The 19684-nt window shown below is 42.6% G+C and overlaps 1 protein-coding gene across 1 annotated transcript in view; it reads right to left on the bottom strand.

Annotated features, from left to right (window-relative positions):
* Positions 1-16595, bottom strand: part of gabra6b (gamma-aminobutyric acid type A receptor subunit alpha6b) — a 29088-nt gene extending 12493 nt beyond the window's left edge. Inside the window, exons 1-8 of the mRNA XM_037120570.1 lie at positions 16201-16595; positions 15867-15991; positions 15405-15472; positions 14235-14455; positions 13660-13742; positions 12603-12746; positions 12047-12199; positions 6565-6842 (exon numbers count right to left, since the gene is read on the bottom strand). Coding sequence (XP_036976465.1) covers positions 6565-6842; positions 12047-12199; positions 12603-12746; positions 13660-13742; positions 14235-14455; positions 15405-15472; positions 15867-15991; positions 16201-16289 — 1161 coding nt within the window. The 5' untranslated portion in view covers positions 16290-16595. The remainder of the gene's footprint in view (positions 1-6564; positions 6843-12046; positions 12200-12602; positions 12747-13659; positions 13743-14234; positions 14456-15404; positions 15473-15866; positions 15992-16200) is intronic.
* Between the last annotated feature and the right edge of the window lie 3089 nt (positions 16596-19684).

Below are 19684 nucleotides of genomic sequence, written 5' to 3'. Positions count from 1 at the left end.
GTTTCATTCATGTGAGTCATTTTGTTCAGGGCTGCAACCAACATTAAAAGAGTAGGGTGAGAACAGAACCAGGTTCTGTGAAAGGTTGATGTGGTAGAGGAAGAGGGGATCAGAAACACCAGATCAGGAAAACCAGATAGCAACATGACATGTGGGGAGGAGAGAGAGGGTCCAGGTCATCTGACAGCAGGTCATCCTGAGGTTAAGCTCATTCATCACTCATTACATCATGTGCCTCTACCTGTAAATCAGGTGTGCTCCCTCCTGCTGAGTCACTGCTCAAGGTTAATTTGTGATTGGTTAGCTTTGCCCAAACAGGAAATTACTCTTCAAGTTCTATTGGTCAGAAATAGCCGGTATCCAAAACTGAAACAACACCAGATGTGAATTCAGCTACCTATCACTGTAATGCTTCCTTTTAAGGTAAAAGATCATTGTGTGTGTAGATGTTTGTGTGTGTGGCCTGAGAGGAGTGTGTGTGCGGTGTACTGTACGTTGATGCTGCTGAGCCGATACACAAGCTATATCTGATAATGACAAAAGGCTTGCTTGGCTTCTTCCCGGTCAAATCCCAGAGGGATCAGCTCCTCCTCTCTTCAGCTACTGCTCTAGATTTCAGCAGGCACACTTCCACACAGGGAGGATGAGCGCTGACTGATGGATATATGGATATCTTTGGGCATGGGTACTCGTGTGTAGGGGCAGGTGGGAGCTACATTTAAGTGTGTTCCATAGTGTATGTGTAGGTGTGTGTGTGAAATAAGGTTACACTCTATGGCAGCGATCACATGGAGGTTTATTTATGTGGGTGTTGAGTGGGTGTAAATACACTTGTGGGCGGTTATTATGCACGTAAATGTACTTTCTATATTAATGCATATGAAGCATGGCAGTCCTATATTTACCAGTGATGACAGCTCTTCTTCTTATTAAAAAATGTATATGATTTGAGAGTAAAAATCCAAAATACACAGATTATATTATCTTGTTATTACATGTCTTAAATTTTCAGTTTTACCTTGTGACAGCATGGTGCTTACGCTCAGGTTTGGTTTCCATGCAAACCAGCCTCCTGGGTTTGGTAAGGAAAAGATCATGGTTTTGCTTAAAATATCCTGTGTGAGACGTCCTGACGTTTGTTTGTTACCAGGCTGGAGATTAGAAATATCCAAATGTTTTCTTCACCACAGTCATGATTTGAAATTGTCCCAAGCTTTTTCTCTCCTCAAACATGGCTGAAGATGTGTGACTTCCTGTCAAACATGTTTTTTGAAATGTTGAAACACAGTCCTGAGCTGTGGTCACTGGCTTGGTAACCTCCTCTCCTGTAACTCCGCCCCGTTTGCTCAACGTCCTTATATGAAAGTCAGCTCATAAATATGTAATGTGAACGTGGTACGACATGTTTTGTAGAAATGTCATTATGATAAGAGCCTATGATTCACACAAGTGTGAGCACATTTGATTTGCAGAAGCATTAAGTGAACATTTCATCCTGACGACTGTGCGAGTGCACAATACAGGAGTTCAAGAAAACATGGTGAACCAGTGAAGAGGTGAAATTAAGCTGACAGGCTAAAACAAAGATGAGCTGATCACCTGCTGGACATAAAAGGTCATTTTTTTATTTTATATTTGATGGCAGTGCATCATCCTCTGAGGTGCCTAATGGCCACGTCTCAATCCCCAGTGGTCCTCTGTCGGAGGTTTGTTCCTCTCTTTTCACCTCTGTTGAAAGCTTTTCCTCGAGTGGAGGGTATGAGGGCAGAGGGTTCCCCCTGAGCCTTTGTTACTTTTAGGCTCTATAAATAAAATTGATTAGACCTGACGTGACGAACAGGAATCTGGACTGTCTGACTTGTGATTCTGACAGCTCATCTCTCCCACCTCTTCAGGCCCACACTCTTACTTGTAGTCTGGTAGAATATTAGCCACTGGCCTGCTGTGTGACTCTGAGAGGGAAATATGAAGAAAAGTGATAAAGCTTTCAGAAAACGCTAATAACAACTCAGCCCCATTTGTGAACGCGATGAGTGATTCAGTCACAGAGAGCTCCTCTCGCAAAGCTCCGGGGAAAAGTCAAAACATTTCCCAAATGTCTTCATTGTTGCTGAGGGCGAAACCAACATTCAAGTCCAGCATGTCCACTGAGCGAGCCTCTCAGCTGTTTAGCATCATTCTCTGCTGCCGGATGACTTCATAATAACCACTATCAATACATGGAAAATGAATTTAACCGATTTCACTGTTAACAAATAATCAAATCAAATCAGTTTTATTTATACAGCCCAAAATCACAATCACATTGCCTCAATGGGCTCTACAATCTGTATAGTGATCGACATCCTCTGTCCTTAGACACTCAACTCCAGTGAGGAAAAACTTGCCGTGTTGATGGAAAAAAAACCTATTTAACAGGGCAACAAAAAAAATGATTGAAGAAGCCTCAGGAAGAGCCACAAAGGAGGGATCCATCTTCCAGGACGGACAGACATGCAATAGATGTTGCATTTCAATAGATAATGAAATGCTTTTCAAAATGTTTGCAACTATTAACAGTTAACTCAATCAACTGTAAATGAACGGTGCTCACTAGTGTCACCTTTATTTTTCAGCTTAATGTTTTATAAATTTTTAAAACACGATTTCTGTGCAGTGCTAATTCCAATATTTCTTTCACGGTCATGAAAGAATAACAACCATTTCATGATTTATTTTTCAGTAATTACTGACATTCATCTCACATTCATGTCATCACTGCTCATTATTTCTCATAATATAATGAATCAGTTAGTGTCCTTAACCCTGATCAGCAGCAGAAAAATGGTGTTTTATTGTATGAAAACTGACACAAGCATGAGTTATAATATTAATGATGATAATTCTGAAAGGTTTGAATGAGGCTGCTCACAACAACATGAACATAGCCTTCACATAAAATACTGTTATAGACATAATTCAAAGATTTTTTCATATGTATAGAAAGTAAAAATGCCCTCAAGCACTCAGATGAGAACATGTTGCCTATAGCATGAGCACGCTGTTTTGCTGATTGCAGAAGTCAGTGATACAAATGTGAAGCGACTCGAGCCAGAACACACAAAGAAGAAGGAGGCAAACAGAGCCAGTGCTGAACTGGGATGTATCTCAATGATCAGGTGTGTGACGTCTGCTCCACACTGTCACACCGACCTGTTGTAACGCTGGTAGTCGTAGGCCGGATGGACGAGATGTAAACAAGAAAGAAACACATGGTAGCTGCGCAGATAGTCCAACACTGTCCTGAGCTCATCCAGTCAGAATGTCCCTCCACCCAGCCAGTGACCACCGGCCCTGTGGGCTCCGGCACCTGTGGCCGGCCTATAAATAAAGGTCCCTTCTTTGTCTCTCTCTCTCTCACTCTCTCCCTTTATTTCTCCTCCCACGACTGTTTTATTTTCTGTTAATTTCCTGCACCACATACTGCACCACCCACTCACACACGCCACTGACGATGCATGCAGCACCCTCTACACACACCGATAAACACCCCTTCCCCTTTGTGTTTACAGTCGTACATCTGATTCATTAAACGCACCATTTATCTACGGTTGTTGTGCTTCCTGTTACCTGACAGTCATAACAGGTCGTAGTGTTTTAAATCGTGACTGCTAGCTGGCTATTTCTATTCCCAATGATACACCATTGTTTTTTTTCTTTCCCTTCCTCAGTGTAATGAAGAGTCTTCCCTCCTACATATTTGTTGAAAGCAGTCATTTTCCATGATGCATCCCTCCCACTCTCTCTTTCTCTCAGTGTAACTCTCACTCACGCACACACACACACACACACACACACACACACACACACACACACACACACACACACACACACACACACAATAAAACCACGCTGGCCCTTCACAGCCATCTCTCCATCTCTGCTCCATAGAAATGGACTGAGCCAGCCTTCTCAGCCCCCTCTCCGCTTCATTGTGGTGGTTGCCCCCCTTCTTGTGAGCCCGCAGTGATCTGCTGGATTTTCCCTTAATCTATGGCTCTTACATAATCTGCAGCAACATCGTTCACAGAGCCACCGCCTGTCTCCTCGCGTCACTCTCTGCAGTTATCACATAGTTACGGGGCAGAGTAGAGGACTGGGCGAGAGGGATGGATGGATGGATGATAGATGTACAGTAGATGGATGGATGAGTAAGACATTGTATAGATGAGTGAACTGTATAGATGCTGGAGATTACATGTATGCATCTACTGTGCACGAGCCTGTGTGTGTGTGTGTGTGTGTGTGTGTGTGTGTGTGTGTGTGTGTGTGTGTGTGTGTGTGTGTGTGTGTGTTTGAGTGTGTGCTGCAGATTATGTGTGGACGAGTGTCCTTGTGTGGGACTGTGTGGACAAGCGTGGATAAAGTGGAGATTGTGGTGTGTCAGTGTGTACATGTGGACATGCAGCACTGAGATTCAGAGAGCGAAAGCAGGAACGGTCAAGAGATGTGTGTTTGTGCCTGAGAGGGAGGCAGAGACTGTGTGGCAGCAGAGAATAGAAGGCTCACATGAAGAGCACAGCGGGGGTCCAGAGAAGAAGCACTAAATCAGGGATAATGTTACCTTTTAGTGCATTTGTGTGTGTGTGTGTGTGTGTGTGTGTGTGTGTGTGTGTGTGTGTGTGTGTGTGTGTGTGTGTGTGTGTGTGTGTGTGTGTACTTGAGGAGATGGGAGAGAGATTCTGTAGGCAGACCATCAGCAAGCTGAAAGTAGCAAAAATGACACATTGGTGGTGAAAGAATGGAAGCAAAGCAGAACCAAACACAATTTCATACGACGCTCTCTGTGTGTTCTGTTCAGTATGGATGAACAGTAGAACCAGCTGACACACTGACCAGCAGCACAACCCGATATCACCCAGCTGGGATCGCTCTCTGAACAACATAATTAACGTTTCTCCAGGACCGTCATTGCACGACGACGAGTTAGTCTTTCAAATACGTGTTTAATGTGGTTTGGTTCAAACTAAACCTGAACCAAACAAAGTGAACAGACAGGTCTCATATATTAAAACGCCTTGATCAAGAGTCCAGCACACAAAGGATGAAACACAGAAAATCATGCAGCAAACTGACCGACTATAAATCCGTCCACAGCGATATTCAACCAGCAGAATGTCTCACTACCTGAAGGGAAGCTAAGTCTTGACAAAGGTCAGAGAAACACAGCTTGGTCAGACTTGACCTGGGCTGTATGATAAGAAACCTGTCAAAATCTGTCAACATAACTAATAGTTACTGTGTCAACAACAGACAGCGCTTTGGACATATTTGTACAGTCAAACTACAAGTTTACCACACAAGCTATGAAATGATTGTACTTTAAAGTTCACGGTTCTTTTCTTTACTTTTTTTTTTTTTTAATTATCTGTGCTTTTTTTTTTAACCTTTATTCACTATTTACTCACGAGCCAATAAAGCTCTTGAAAATGAAAAAGGCTAAAACATTGACATTAAAATAGTCATAAAAGGCAAAATGAAAAGAATGGAAACAAATAAAAGAAGACAGGAAATAAATGCAAGCTTAGCAAGAGACTAGAACTGATCAAGACAAACCAGGAACATAGAAGACACGAGGACACAATCACATGTACACGTCCCCTGAATGGTTCCCAGCCTCAGGACTGCAGGCTGGACCGGCAGTATTCTCTCTTATTTGCTTCCCATATGATCTAAAATGCTTAAAATCCATCATTCATCTTCTCAGAGACACAACTCAGTGAAAAGAGAATGAATAATAAATGATATGGATCTCTCTGTATAACCATGGTTACACTGCAAACAGCTGATACGTTAACATCTTTGAAACATGACCCATCATGGAGCAATTTCACATAAATGTAGTTTAGCTTCAAACCAGCCAGATGTGACTGATCCACATAAAGGACTGTTCCACTCTGTTCATTTGTTGGAAGTAACTAATGTTGAGATGTAAATGTGCAGCTGATACCAAACAGCCACTCGCCTCACTGACTCTTAATGTACGGACAGACGGTGACAAAAAATACAATCGATGTTCCTTCTCTAATTCAGAGATGTTACATCAGTAAGTTGTTCTCATACATCACATAGACAAAATGCATTTTATTCCTTATAAGTACAAAGTTCAGTAAAGGTGAACGACGTTCTTCAGCATCGCTCAGAAAGTGGAGCTGAAAGCTTTTTGAAGAGTTTTGTTATTTAGCAGCTCGGTTTAGATTTGTGAGGAGAAAAAGACAGAAGCACACGGCAGTGAAGTGGTTTGATGAAGAGATGTAGAGGCATCTAATGAGGCCAAGTGTAGCCTTTTGCGTTTCCTGTGAGTGCAGCATCCACTCTGATCACCATTTATTCACAGCCTCTGAGTGCATTTTGTAAGGTCTGTATCTGTACACAACAGCAATCATCCCTCCACTGCATGCGACTTATGAGACGAGTAGAAAGCGATTGTGTGTCTGCCGTCGTTGGGAGGTTAAAACTTGAGTCAGAACACATTTGTCAATGCATGCAAACACGAGCACAGGGGAGAGAAGAGGGCAGACTTACTGAGGAAACCTCTCCATCGTTCCCAGCGGCTGCAGGCGGAGCTGCAGCTGCAGCCGCTGCCTCCTGAGCCGCCGCCTTCATGGCGGCCGCCTTCCGCAGCTCCCGATTGGCCTGCAGGGTGGAGAAGTAGTTGACCGCTGCAAACTCGATCAGGGCGGAGAAGACGAAGGCAAAGCAAACGGCGATGAACCAATCCATTGCTGTGGCGTAAGAAACTTTGGGGAGGGAGTGGCGGGCACTGATGCTGAGCGTGGTCATGGTCAGGACGGTGGTGATCCCTGTGTACAGGAAGGAGACAGACGTCAGGAACATGCTGCTCATACTGATAGGCTGGTGGAAATATGAGTGAGTTTAAACTTCACGGAAGATATTTTGTGAAATATACCAGGTTCTTCATTGCAGATAGTTGTGATGTGATCGATACCACTCAGGTGTCTCTGCCTCACATATGAAGCTGCAACAGGATGCAGAAAGCTTAGCCTAACATTTCTCCCCACAGCTGAACAACCGGTGATTGCTGGTGATATCGGAGTGGGTGTCCTCGCTGCCTCGCTCTGCTGTTGCTGCCCTGTGTGCTGCTGTGTTTACTCGCTTAACAAGTCTGTCACTGAGCAGAGGTTCTCACTGACTCTTCAGAGACAAACCAGTAAAGCCAAAAATGACAGAAACGAAAAATCAAAAATTGCCCCAAAAATTGCACAGACTTTCCTTATCGCCCAACCCTCAACAATGGCTGAATTCCATTAAGTGGGCTGGTTCCAGGGCTCCGGTATTGTGCATGCTCACTCACTCGCATGGCTTACTGGGACACTTAATAAAATGGAGCCATTGTTAACGTCACTGGTCACACTGGTTCCTGCTTCAACAAGTCAAAATGTCTGCCTTGACCAGAGGCTGCTGACCGGCTCTGTTTCGTTTGGTTTAATCTGCGCGAGGCAGACGAGACAAGCAGATGTCACTCTGCTAATCTGCTGTCAGCCAAAAAAACACGACATAACATCACTCTGATAAAAGATGTTAATTAGTGACTAATAACATTCCAGGTTCGTATGACGTGTGTGAATGTCTCTGATTCTGTCATACAGATCCCTACCTGCGAATGTTTGACAATGAATAACAATGGAAAAGCTTGATTATTAGATCAGCAAACACACAAACCCACACACATACAAAGAGAACTGTAATGTCACACTACAAGAGAAAATAACTTCAAGATGAATAACTGACATTAAACCTGCCAGAGTGTCTCTGCTTCATATCAATGCATCAAATCTTTCAGGTCTTTATAATTTAAGTAAACTGTAGCATCTCATTGTAAATGATCACTTTCACACTCAAAATCTACGAAGTGGCAAATATCATTCGATCATTTCAGCTCTGCAGAGACGGACCCAGTCGAAGCACTCGTGTCAGTATCTATTAGACCAGGAGCAAGAGAGATGATTCAAAGCTCGGTCCTAGTGAGGGCAGAGCATGTACAGAACCACCGACCCAAAGGTTCGAAATATATCAAAGCTGAGGTGAGTTTATTTTCTAAAAATATTGGTGTAATCCATTTAGATTTTCTGAAGACTCGGTTTATGGATAAAAGTGCAGAAGATGCACAGTGCATGGTGTTGCTTATGGAGTAGATTATAATGATATTTTTCTTTTTAAATGGACAGAATTTGAGTTTTGACTGTTCTGTGCTCCTGCAGGTACTGAAAGGCAATGATATGAAGTGATGCAGAAAAATGGAACAAGCACCACTTACAACATGGTGTAGCCGACAAAGTCTTTGGATATTATTGTACTCACTCACAGATACCAGCCACAGAAATACTCCTGATATGTTTCATCTGGTTCAATGCAATTTTGCCTGAGTTACAAAATATGGCCAAAAGTGAGTCAAAATTCCTGGATCAGGCTTCTGTTCTGTGCCGAGACCCGTCCTCCATCAAGGTTTCATGGAAATCCATTCAGTAGTGTTTGTGTAAACCTGCTCACTATCAACTGACCAACAAACAAACCGTCATGTGTGAAACATAAACTCCTCGGTGGGGAATAATCGCACCAACTTGTTTAGGTTTAGATACACATCATGGTTACACTTAAAATAACTGCTTCTTTAACTACTGATTAACCGCCCAGCCACCTGCTCGTACTGCACCTTTAAACTCCTGTGTCCTGGTGTGGATTGGTGGGTCTATAACATGCTTATTATTAACACACTATGGAAACTGATCAAAACATTGTATAATCACTTATTAATCACTTGGATGGGAGGGTGCCAAAATGTGTCCATTGTCATTAAAGTGACACATAAATCAACACGAGTATGAGCGTGTGCACAGTGTTGCTTTCTGGAGGTTTCTTCTTTTTCTTTCCTGTTAAAAGGTTTTTGTGGGAAAGTTTCAGAGTCAAGGGCCTACAGACGGAGGGTGACGTACAGACTGTAACAGCTTTATAAATGAAAACTTGACCTGACAACAGTATAACATGGCAGGTATTTAAAGAAAACGCCAATAAATCATGACATGCACACAATTGATTCGCCATGGAATATGTTTAACACAAAACAGAAACTCTGTTTGGTGGCATATAACAAGAATGTCAGGCCATTTGGCATTTCAGCGTGTGAGGTTTGCCAAAAAGTCACTTCAGCGGATGCTAATCTGTCCATAAACTGACTAACCCGTGCCCCCGCACTGGCACGCCTAGAAAAGGGACCAAATGTCCATAAACAGTCTTGAGAAAGCTGTCCAGTGAGACCACCGGACATGAGCACCAAAGCATTTGCTAATAATTGTTCATATGTTCATAAGCATCTCACAACATGAGCCTCGGGTGGGATGATAAAAGAGATTAACAGAGGGAATAATGGACGGGTGGAGAGATGACAATAAAAGACAGAAATGTGCGGCAGGTGTCAATGGATAGGCGGGAGAGTGAAATGGCTTTTGATATTTTTCTCAGCTGAAGTGAGACTTCACTCGGCTTTTAAATCTTAGAGAAGTCCATCAAAAGTTCCTCTATACTTCTGGCTCTGGCTGCAGTTTGAAGCTACGACTACAAGGATCCCTTTGAGTACAGCCTCCGAGACACGGAAGAAAAACCCAAGTATAGATCTGAGGGCATTCAGAAACCCTCTTGGATACACGATAGGTCGTGTATTGTTTGGACCACACAAAAGGTCCATGGCAGGTGTATTTTAGAGGCACTTTTTGAAATGTCAAACTATCAAGACATGCCAAAAAATAGATATGAAGTTCAATTTTAGCTGAAAGAAAAACACCTCGTATTGACTATAAAAGGATTTTCCACTGTCTCGCCCAGATTCCGTCCTTATTAAGTCAGAGAAAGATGCTGACAATGAACATCTCTCTTAATGGCCCATTAACAAAGTACATATCTAATTCACTTTCATCAAGCTAAAGCAAGCAGGGAAAAGGGGCCATTGAACACTGCTGTCCATGCTTTTACCAAACGCACGCTGTAGTCGTGCACATTTCATTAGCAGCCGAGGAACTTATGGGGGATTTAATGCACCTAATAGTGTCTCAAAGCATTCTGCACACCACCTCAGTGGTGAATGCCAGCAACTCTCAAACACAACCGAGCGCTGGCTGTCTCGAGCCCGAGCACAAGTTAAATGATTGCGAGGGGAGGAGGGACACAGGAAGAAAGCCTGTCAGGGTAGGAGGGAGAGGCAAGGGAAAGAAAGAAAGAGTGTAGGAGGGAGGGGGGCGAAGAATAAAGACAGGATAGAAATGAAATGCTTGGGGCATTTATGTGCTTTTATAGGGAAAAAAGCAAGGTACAAATTAGGCCACACTCAATTAAGTCTGTGAGACTTGTGCTCAAGGGACTTTCAGCTCTTAGAGAGGTTGTTGACAATCCAGCGCACTACATACGATGACTTAATGCAGTCTCAGAGTGGAGCATGTAGCAATCTGTCTTCTGCTCTCTGCTTCCTCATTTTAAACTTTCTGTCTTATATGCAACATCAGCAGCATTCATGAAGTGTTCCCAGATAATGGCTTTGTTGGGCATATGGAAGTACACACTGCAGCTCCATAAGAGGGCAATTTAATATGAGAAACAAACTATCACAGCTGAAGATAAACTTTTGCCATAAATTCTAATATTTGAAATTTGCTTTTTTCCTTTATAACCTAAAGTACTCTGCTTGCCCTGGCTCACCCACAGCTCCTTTATAACAACAGCCAATTCAGTGACTGAGCTGAGTTTTTATGCTTTACCCAATATTGAGAGAAATGAAAACAGCAGGACGAGTGGGGTTAATGAGTTGCCACAGATGTGCTTTTCCGCATGGGGCCTCGGCTTCCACACGAACGCTAATGATTGGGATCTATTCTCCGAAGAAGTGCGCAGGCTCGCTGGAGTGCTGGCTCGCCTCCAAAGACAATCGCCGACCACAGAACCATAAGCTGCGAGGGCCAGCAGTGTCTCTCCGCTCAGCTGCAGCTCGTTGAAAATTAACGTACGGGGAAATTGAATTAAAAAGGGTAGGAATTCCTAGTTCCACATGCTTTCCCCCATGTTTTTCCTCTTTGCTTTGTCTCTGTCTTTTTGTCTTTCATATTCCTCTCTGTCTTTGTTCAGTCTCTCGCACCCTCTCTGCTCCCGAGGCTAGAGCTTGATGGCAACTGTAGCGTAATGTAATGTGAGCGAGCGGAACCTGTGAGTGCTCTGGAGAGGGCCAAGTAAACATCCTCCCTCTCCCGGCCCTTGCATGACCAATTTCAAAAAGGACATTTATTCCCAATTAATGCAGCTCCACCACAGTGGAGGAGGAACAGAGATAATGAAGAAAGGTTAGAGCACGCTGTGATGACTGTGTCTGTCTTTGTTCTATTGTGAAAGGTTGTATTTTTAGGGCTGCTCTGTGCGGTTTAATCCAATCAGAGAGCAGTGGATAGAGGAAAGTATGTTTGTTTAAAGTTTGTAGAGCTTCACTCACACTGGGGTCAAGCAGTGGGCTGGGAGTCGATAAGACAGAGAATCTTCAATTTGAGTTTTGGAGGATTGAAAACAAAGTTTTGAGGGCAGAAAACTCAGTGAGGAAAACACAAACTTGATAAGTCCAGACACTGAACAAACACCGCACCATGATACATCACAGGCATCACAGGTCCGACTTGTCCTGCTTAGTGAATTGATGTGATTTACATTTTCTCCACATTATATTCCTCTTCAAGTGATTGCAATCATGCAAAATGTCAACAGAAAGAAAAAAAATGCTTCTCCCTTTCCCTTTGAGACCATTTTGTTGCAGTTTCTGGCAGCCGTATGAGAGCAGTCCTGAATTAAAAGAATGATTCCATTCCAACATGAAAGCGAATGAGCAGCATGTGTTCTTCTTCCGTTTGCTTCCGTTTGCATAAATGTCCCTTTTTAACTGGATTCTTTTAAACCATCTTGAAAGTCACTCAGGAATTCCACGCAGCATGTGAGTAAAGAGAATTTAACGGGTGCTTACCAAACACAGTCCGAGCAGGAACTGATTCCTTATTAATCCAGAAGGAGACTTGGGCCAGGATGACCGTCATGATGCAGGGAATGTAGGTCTGAATCAGGAAGAAGCCCATTTTCCTCTGCAGGTGGAAGTGGACGGTCATGATGACATATTCACCTGACGGGGTGAACGACAGTCATTAACATTTTTGTTGGTGGAAATCAGCAACTCATGCACTCACGAGAAGGACTGACAGCATAATAACATCTTTTCACAAATGTAAAATAGCAATTTTGTGCAGAAATGGTGATACTGATGATAATTACTGCTCAGTTAGTTGTATAATTGTGAAGAACTGCAATCACATTTAAATGTTTTGCTTGCAAGCAAGTAATCTCATAACAAAACGGTGTCGTTTCACCTCTGACTGCACGAGATGTTACACAACCTCATTAAAAACATTCCACACAACATGTCAAGCGCAGAAACCACAGATCACACTCAGATATGCGTCTCTGAGCTGTGAAATCAGGATCAGGTTTTGAATCTCAACACACACTTCACGCTGGACTGGACTCACCTGTGTTGGACTTTAGCCTCTCGCTCGACACCGTCTGACCGATGAGGTCGTACTGCAGCAGGCTGGATGATTCCTGCGGCACCTCGACGGACGACAGAGGACCTTTCTTCCAAGTGTACACGATCTCGCTGATGGGGTAAGCATCTAGTGGGGACGGATGGAGAGCTTTGTTAAGACAAAGACATCTTACATTTTGAAAAAAGTCCTCTGTAGCTCCACAGAGCAGCTTGTGTTTGCACTCGTGACCACTTGTTTGTTGGTCGGTGGGTTTGTCAGCAGGATCACATAAACTGTCCCGAACAGATTTTCAACAAATTTGGATGCTGTTTTTTTTAACATGTTGGATGTTGACAAAGGAAAAAAAAAAAAAAAATCAGGTATGTTTAAATGACTGATATCTATGACTGATTACAATCTGAAGCCGATAGTTGACTTATTGTTCAATGGATTTAAAATGTAAAGTGATCCAGAGTGATTGAGTTTCATCTTGGATCAGGTTTGATCAAAGTGAAGGGAACTTCTGGGCCGTGACTGACGTTTGCCTTCTATATTCTATTTTTTCTAATAATAAGCAAGAACATGTTTTTACAAAATATAAAGGTGTTTCATTTGTCCGATGGTTTTCTGTAGATACACAGCAGGACTGTGGCAGAGAGCACGCTCTGTAAATACATGGATCTTATTCTGAGGACACAATAACACAACCACTTTTATTGTAATTGTATTTTCATGTGCTATAAATGAATAATACTGGAAACCTCATGATAAATCATGAGGGACTGAATAAATATCTGCTGATAGATCCCATAATCGCAGACAGAGGACCTTTACTGACCTTTGCCTTTTTTTTGTTTGTTTAATTTTTACAGTCCATCAAATGTAATAATGTATATGACATTTCAAATAGAGGTCTTTGAATGTATGCCAGTCAGATTACTCCGTCAGTCAGTCAGTCAGTCAGTCAGTCAGTCGCTCAGTGACGGAGCGATCGTTTGAGAGTGACACCATCTGTCAGACGATCCGACCAGCGAGGCTTAAACACAAAATAACAACTCACAACTCCCAAACTTGAGCGGGCAGGCGTGGCCGTCCATCGGGAAGTTCATCAGGCGCATGGGACACTCTGCATTTATAGTTAACCTGTCAGGACACAGAAGAGTGTTCGATTCAAATCTGTTACTGGATTAGTTCTGACTACTGGTGATGTGACGGACTGAGAGATTATGTTGTATTTCACAGCAATATAACATTTCCTAACATAGCTGAACTTCTCTCACAAATGTGGATCAAATGAAGCGTTTGAATTAAGTCCTAAAATGTTATAAAGTAAAGTTGGTCCACTGAAATAATCATTTTAAGAATGTGTTTTTGGGCCATCAGTAACTCAGGGGATTTTTTTTCTCATGCTACATTTTTCCTTTTGGAGCAGAGCTGGAGTCATGTTTGTTTGAATTGCTTTCCCGGCCTGTTCTCAGTATCAGATGGCACATATCTTGTTTTTGGAATGGCACTCCTCATTTCTTTTCATGTTTGTGCATATTCTTGGATGCCTGTTTGCTTGATTCGCTTTCCAGGTCTGTGCTCTATTCCGGTCTTGGCTGGGCTTGGAGCTCACTGTCCAGCACTGTTTACCTCATGGTGTAGAGGATAGTTCCGTTCTGCATGATGCGGAACAGCTTGTTGGGGGTGGTCATGTTGTGAGAGATCGACCTCTTGCCATTCCGGAAAAAGGTGTCTGGCGTCCAGATCTTGCTGACCATTAGGTTGTTGAGCCGCAGGATCTCGATGGGGCCCTCGAATTTCAGCCGCTCGTCGATCCATGTCTGACGGAAGAACACGTCCATGGTGTACTCCTGGATGGGAGTTAGAGTGTGGGTTAGGGATTTATTTACTATGCTCCTGCTACTACACCACTACTGCTGGTGCTGCTTCTGCTCCTGCTGCTACTATCTCCACTACCCCCTGAGAGAATGGCAGATGGGTTTGTGAGCCACGGTTTCGTTGGACCTGCTGGATAGTGTTCTGGCAATGTGATTTTTATTTATTTTTCTGTTATTTCTGGACTATTCCGCCATTGTTGCCTCATGAAATTAAAAGGTTTGCGGCTAATTTTAAATTTTACAATCAAAACATTTGACAAATGTTTGTTTCTGAGGGAGCTGATGAGGGATTGTTAGATATGAACATAAACAATACAATAAGGTACAATCCAAACTAACACACACACTTGAAACATCTATTTGATGTGTGATGAACTCATTGAAGTCTTCACAAAGTTAACAATAGAAGTCCGTCCTGCAGTCTTTTAGATCAAATGGATGGCCTCGCTGCCCTGAACAGCCTCTCACATCCCCTCTCTATGGAACGTATCACAGGGCAGTTGAAGTCGGCTTTAGATGCAGGGCAGCAGAATCTAAAGCCTAAAGCCACGACATAAACAGCAGAGAGTACAACAGCGCTCAGCCTATCCCATGTCAGGAGCGGCGGACCTATCCGTCCCAACATCAGCCACAACTCTCTCTCTCTCTCTCGCTCCCTCTCAGGCGGGGGGGATTGTCAACCAGATTAAAATCCTAAGCTGCACTAATGACATCCTACCCAAATGCTGTAATAATGAAGGGTGGGAGAGCCACGACTTGATGCCTATATGCACAGCGATGCCAGGAGAACTGTACATATTCTCTTTTGTTTTCATACGCTGGCACTGAATTTTGTTGACAGGTGATGAAACACATGCATGCGTGTGGCGGCCAGTGAGTTAGCCCTGTGCATCCTGATCTCAGGTCAGTATGGTTTACATACCATCTCAACATCTGACACAGGTCCAAAGCTGGTGACAAAGATGTCAGTTTTGACCTCTGTAACTGGACCTACAGCAGAAGGATAAGTAGTTGCTTTGATACAGATACAAAAAAAAAAACATCAACTTTGGGTCAGACATTAGAATAATTTTAAGAACAAGAAGCTGTGCAAAAATAAAGCTTGATGTATGTGATGTAAGCAGCGCAAAATAGCCAGTCAGTCAAATCTGTACAACAAAGGAGAATAAGACATGAATATTTAGTTGTTCATCAAACTGAGTTTTAAGTTCATAGCTTGTGATTTTGTCATAATTGCATCAAATCAAAAAGATAACTGTGAAAATTAAGCATTAAATCATAAAAGACATCACTACAGGAGTCAAACTTTATTCTCTAATCTGTTCAATCATTTATGATGCAATAATATCGAGTGAATTACAGCCTGACACGGTCATCACCATACCTCCAAATCCAGGTCGTAGCCTGTTGTCATAGCCATCCAGTAATCTATCCAATATGCGCGTGATGTTATCCAAATAGATGCTGGTGTCACCGTGCTGATTTCCCCAAACACTGTTCGCACTGTAACTAAAGTACACGCACACACACACACACGCACACACACACAGACACACACACACTCATGAAAGCTTATTTCAACACAGATGGGAAAAAGAGATAAAAAAAAAAAAAAAATACAGTTTCTCAAACGCACATCCCTCCACATCCCGCCACAGCCTCTGCTCGCCGTGCGTAAAAGTCGGAGAACGCGCAGAGAAAAGAGTTGCCATACTCACCAAGACAGGAATAAGCAAGTCAGAAGGAAAGCCATGCCTCGCAAACACCCCACAACTAGAAATCCCTGGTCAACTTTTAAAATCAGCATATTCCATCATGATGAGGCATGATTAAGCGCTGGGTCAGGTCTTCTTTTAGTTGTGAACCGTGCGAGGATATCGCGCCAGTCCAGCACGACTTGACTTCCCCCTCTAGTGCGGTTGCGCCCGCCTCAGCCTGAATCGCTCAGTTGGAAAAACCTGAAGAGTTTTTAAGAGAGTGAAGAGGAGGGACGAGGGGGGCATTAACATTAATCGAACGAGGCATTTTATTTTATTTCTCTTTAAGCAAGAAATGCACCGGTCTCAAGTGCGACTCGGGTGTTTGGAGAGTGTTTCAGTTTGGTGGGAATAAAAATGACGCTTAGTGAAGCTGTTTGATGAAGCTGCTGAGAGGAGAGAGCGATGGAGAGGGATGGAAACAGACCGAGGGGAGGGAGAGAGCCTGCACACACACAGCACTGTGATATCAGTGGACAGGGACGTTTTTAAAGGCAGTTTAATGTTATAATTATAACAGCCTCTGTTACCTGTGTGTGTGTGTGTGTGTGTGTGTGTGTGTGTGTGTGTGTGTGTGTGTGTGTGTGTGTGTGTGTGTGTGTGTGTGTGTGTGTGTGTGTGCGTGTGTGTGAGAGAGAGAGAGAGATTTTTTTGGTCAAGCAAACATAAAAATTGTTACTAGAGAAACACCATGATGAACTGTGATTCACATGGTGGTGGTTGGGTGGTTGAGTGGAGTAGGTGGAAGATACATTTAGTGCAACTTCAAACTCACAACAGCCATAGAGCAAGCAGAGGAGCAGGAAGAAGACAAAGAAGAGCAAGAAGAAGAAGAAGAAGAAGAAGAAGAAGAAGAAGAAGAAGAAGAAGAAGAAGAAGAAGAAGAAGGGGATACCACAAAGTCAGACCCGGCCGTTCCTCTACGGCTGACGATAGTTTTGTTTTTTTTTCTGTTGTGAAAAACACAAATCAAGAAATTGCATCATTTTTTCACCAAAGCAAACAGAGTGTGGGAGGGATCTTTTGACTGCACCGCCATTTGTGATTTTAAAAGCTTATTATAACCTGCACACGGAACAGAACTCACCATCACCCGATGTGACCTTTAAACTAAAAATAACACCTCCGTTCTGTGAGGGAGGAGAGAAATCAAAGATCCAGTGTTTTCCTTCTCCAACTTCCGCTCCAGTCGTCTCTACAGTATGTCTCCATTGATCATGGAGCTGCGATATGTTATTTCAGCACCGCATTACTTTTTCATTATAAGTGGTATCATAGTTATGTTTTCAATAATTCACGCTGGGGAGGGAAAAAGAAATATAGGATATTCTTCTGACAGCATTAAAATGTGGAGACTGATTACGCAACATAATCCTTCAACTCTGGTCTCTGTGCTCAAAAAACTCAAGTTATATAATGATCTGGAAAATATGATTTTAGATCAGATGCAAACAACAATGGATCGCTTTTTGGGATCCAGTGCACTCAGAGTTCAATCTTTACAAGAAGATTAGACTTTACTGTAACGTGTCTGGTGAATGAGAAGATCCTCTCTGGTGGCCACTGTCTGATTCTCTGTCACAGTTAAAGTTTAGGAGGGTTTCAAGTTTACATAATGGAGTTGGAATATGTAATTGCACAAATCTATGGTGGTGCAGCACTAAGGAGAGAAGTTGGATGGCGTTGTGTCTTGTTCAGGGAAATCACAGTAAACGACTGTCAGCTACAGTTGCCAGTGTCAAACTGTTATTTTAGGCTCCTTACTGTCGTCTCCAGAAACAGTTTATTACTGTAAAAAATATAAGATGTGTATATTGTGGTCATCACAGTGTAACACTACTGGAAGCTAATGATCTACAAATTGTTTAAGTGGCTAATCTTCCTGAAATACATCAACATTTACATATTATACTGTTTTTTAACAAAGAATGGTTCATCACTGCACAATATTTCCTGTATTTTTGCAGCAGTTTGTAACCTTGGTGGATGTTCTTGGGATCAGACCAGACATCTTTGCGCTACAACCCACCATCCAAGAGCTGCAGCAACAGAAGACAAAGCAGTAGTAGCAGTAGTAGGAGTAGATGTGTAACATTAATTTATGTATAAGAAACACAATGGAAGAGCAGAAGGAACAGCAGAAGCACGGGAGTCACAGAAGAAGTGGTACAGTCACATGTACCGTCTAGTAGCAGCAGTTCGTGGCCCCTGAGAAGGAATCCTAAGTAAAATATAGGAAGTTGCTGTTTCAGTCACTCAGTCGGCTCGCTGAGAGACAAACTAACGTGACCCTAATACTGTGATCAACTTGATCTTATCAACCGTGACGTCAATCTGACCAACCACAGCACGCTGACCATGAAATCATCCTGACCTCATTCACTTTGCTGCCACTAGATGAGGTTGTGGATGAGCGGGGGACAACTTATTCTTAATTGGTGCGAATGCGCTTAGCGTGCTACATGCAGCAGCTTCTATCATTACACTGTATATCTGCACACACACACACACACACACACACACACATACATGCTCACATGGCATGGACGAGAGCCATTACTGTTTAATCCACCTCTATAGCTTTAAGCTGCACAGTCATTATTAATCCCTGCTTTTTAGGTATGCCGATAACACTTTGTAATATTCAGCCACAATACATTTGCATTTATCATTCAAGAGGCAATATGTAAGAATTATATTTGAAAAAAAAGTATATATTTATATATTTCGACAGAATGTTAATACATGGCAGTTTTGACATAATGATGTCTTTATACTGTCTTGCAAAGATATCTACTGAAGTTAGCATGCTAACCAGCTAGCCTCCTGTCTCAGTCAAACCCCTGTGCTTTTGATGTAAGCACAGGAGTGCTTCATATTTTTTTCAAAAAACATTTGTTAATAAACAGCTGCTTACTAATAATATTTAATTATTTTAATCAGTAAAATTACTCTCAAATACAGTTTAATTAACTATAAACTACCATTTATTGATTGATGATTAATGATTTCCCCATCGTCTTATTTTTAGTATTCTCAAAAGATTAGCACAGTACGACACAGTTCATACTCTGAGGAGTCTGCAGCCTGCAGTGTTGCTCAGATTAGAGATGATGCCGCCTATATCAGGATTCTATACATGCACTCACATTCTTACATATTAGAGATCAGTTTCCAACATATCAAGGCTTGCTGGCTGGTTAATTGTCTGACTGGCTGGCTAAATTGATAAAATGGTGCGCTGAGTGAAGCGATGCATCTCCTGACTGACTGTCTCACTGACTGATTTATAGGCAGTGATCAAAATGTAATGCCTGTCTCCCTGAGTGGTTCCTGGATACCAAGTCGTTAAGTGTGTTCCATCAGTCGCTCAGCCAAACATCCACAATAAGAGCAGCAGAGAACAGAGAACAGATGGTTGGAAAACAGGAGCTGTGTAACATAT

Source organism: Acanthopagrus latus, chromosome 13 (genome assembly GCF_904848185.1).
Source record: "Acanthopagrus latus isolate v.2019 chromosome 13, fAcaLat1.1, whole genome shotgun sequence".
NCBI classification, from domain to species: domain Eukaryota; kingdom Metazoa; phylum Chordata; class Actinopteri; order Spariformes; family Sparidae; genus Acanthopagrus; species Acanthopagrus latus.
Note: the sequence above shows the minus strand (reverse complement) of the source record. Positions and strands in the feature narration are given on the sequence as shown.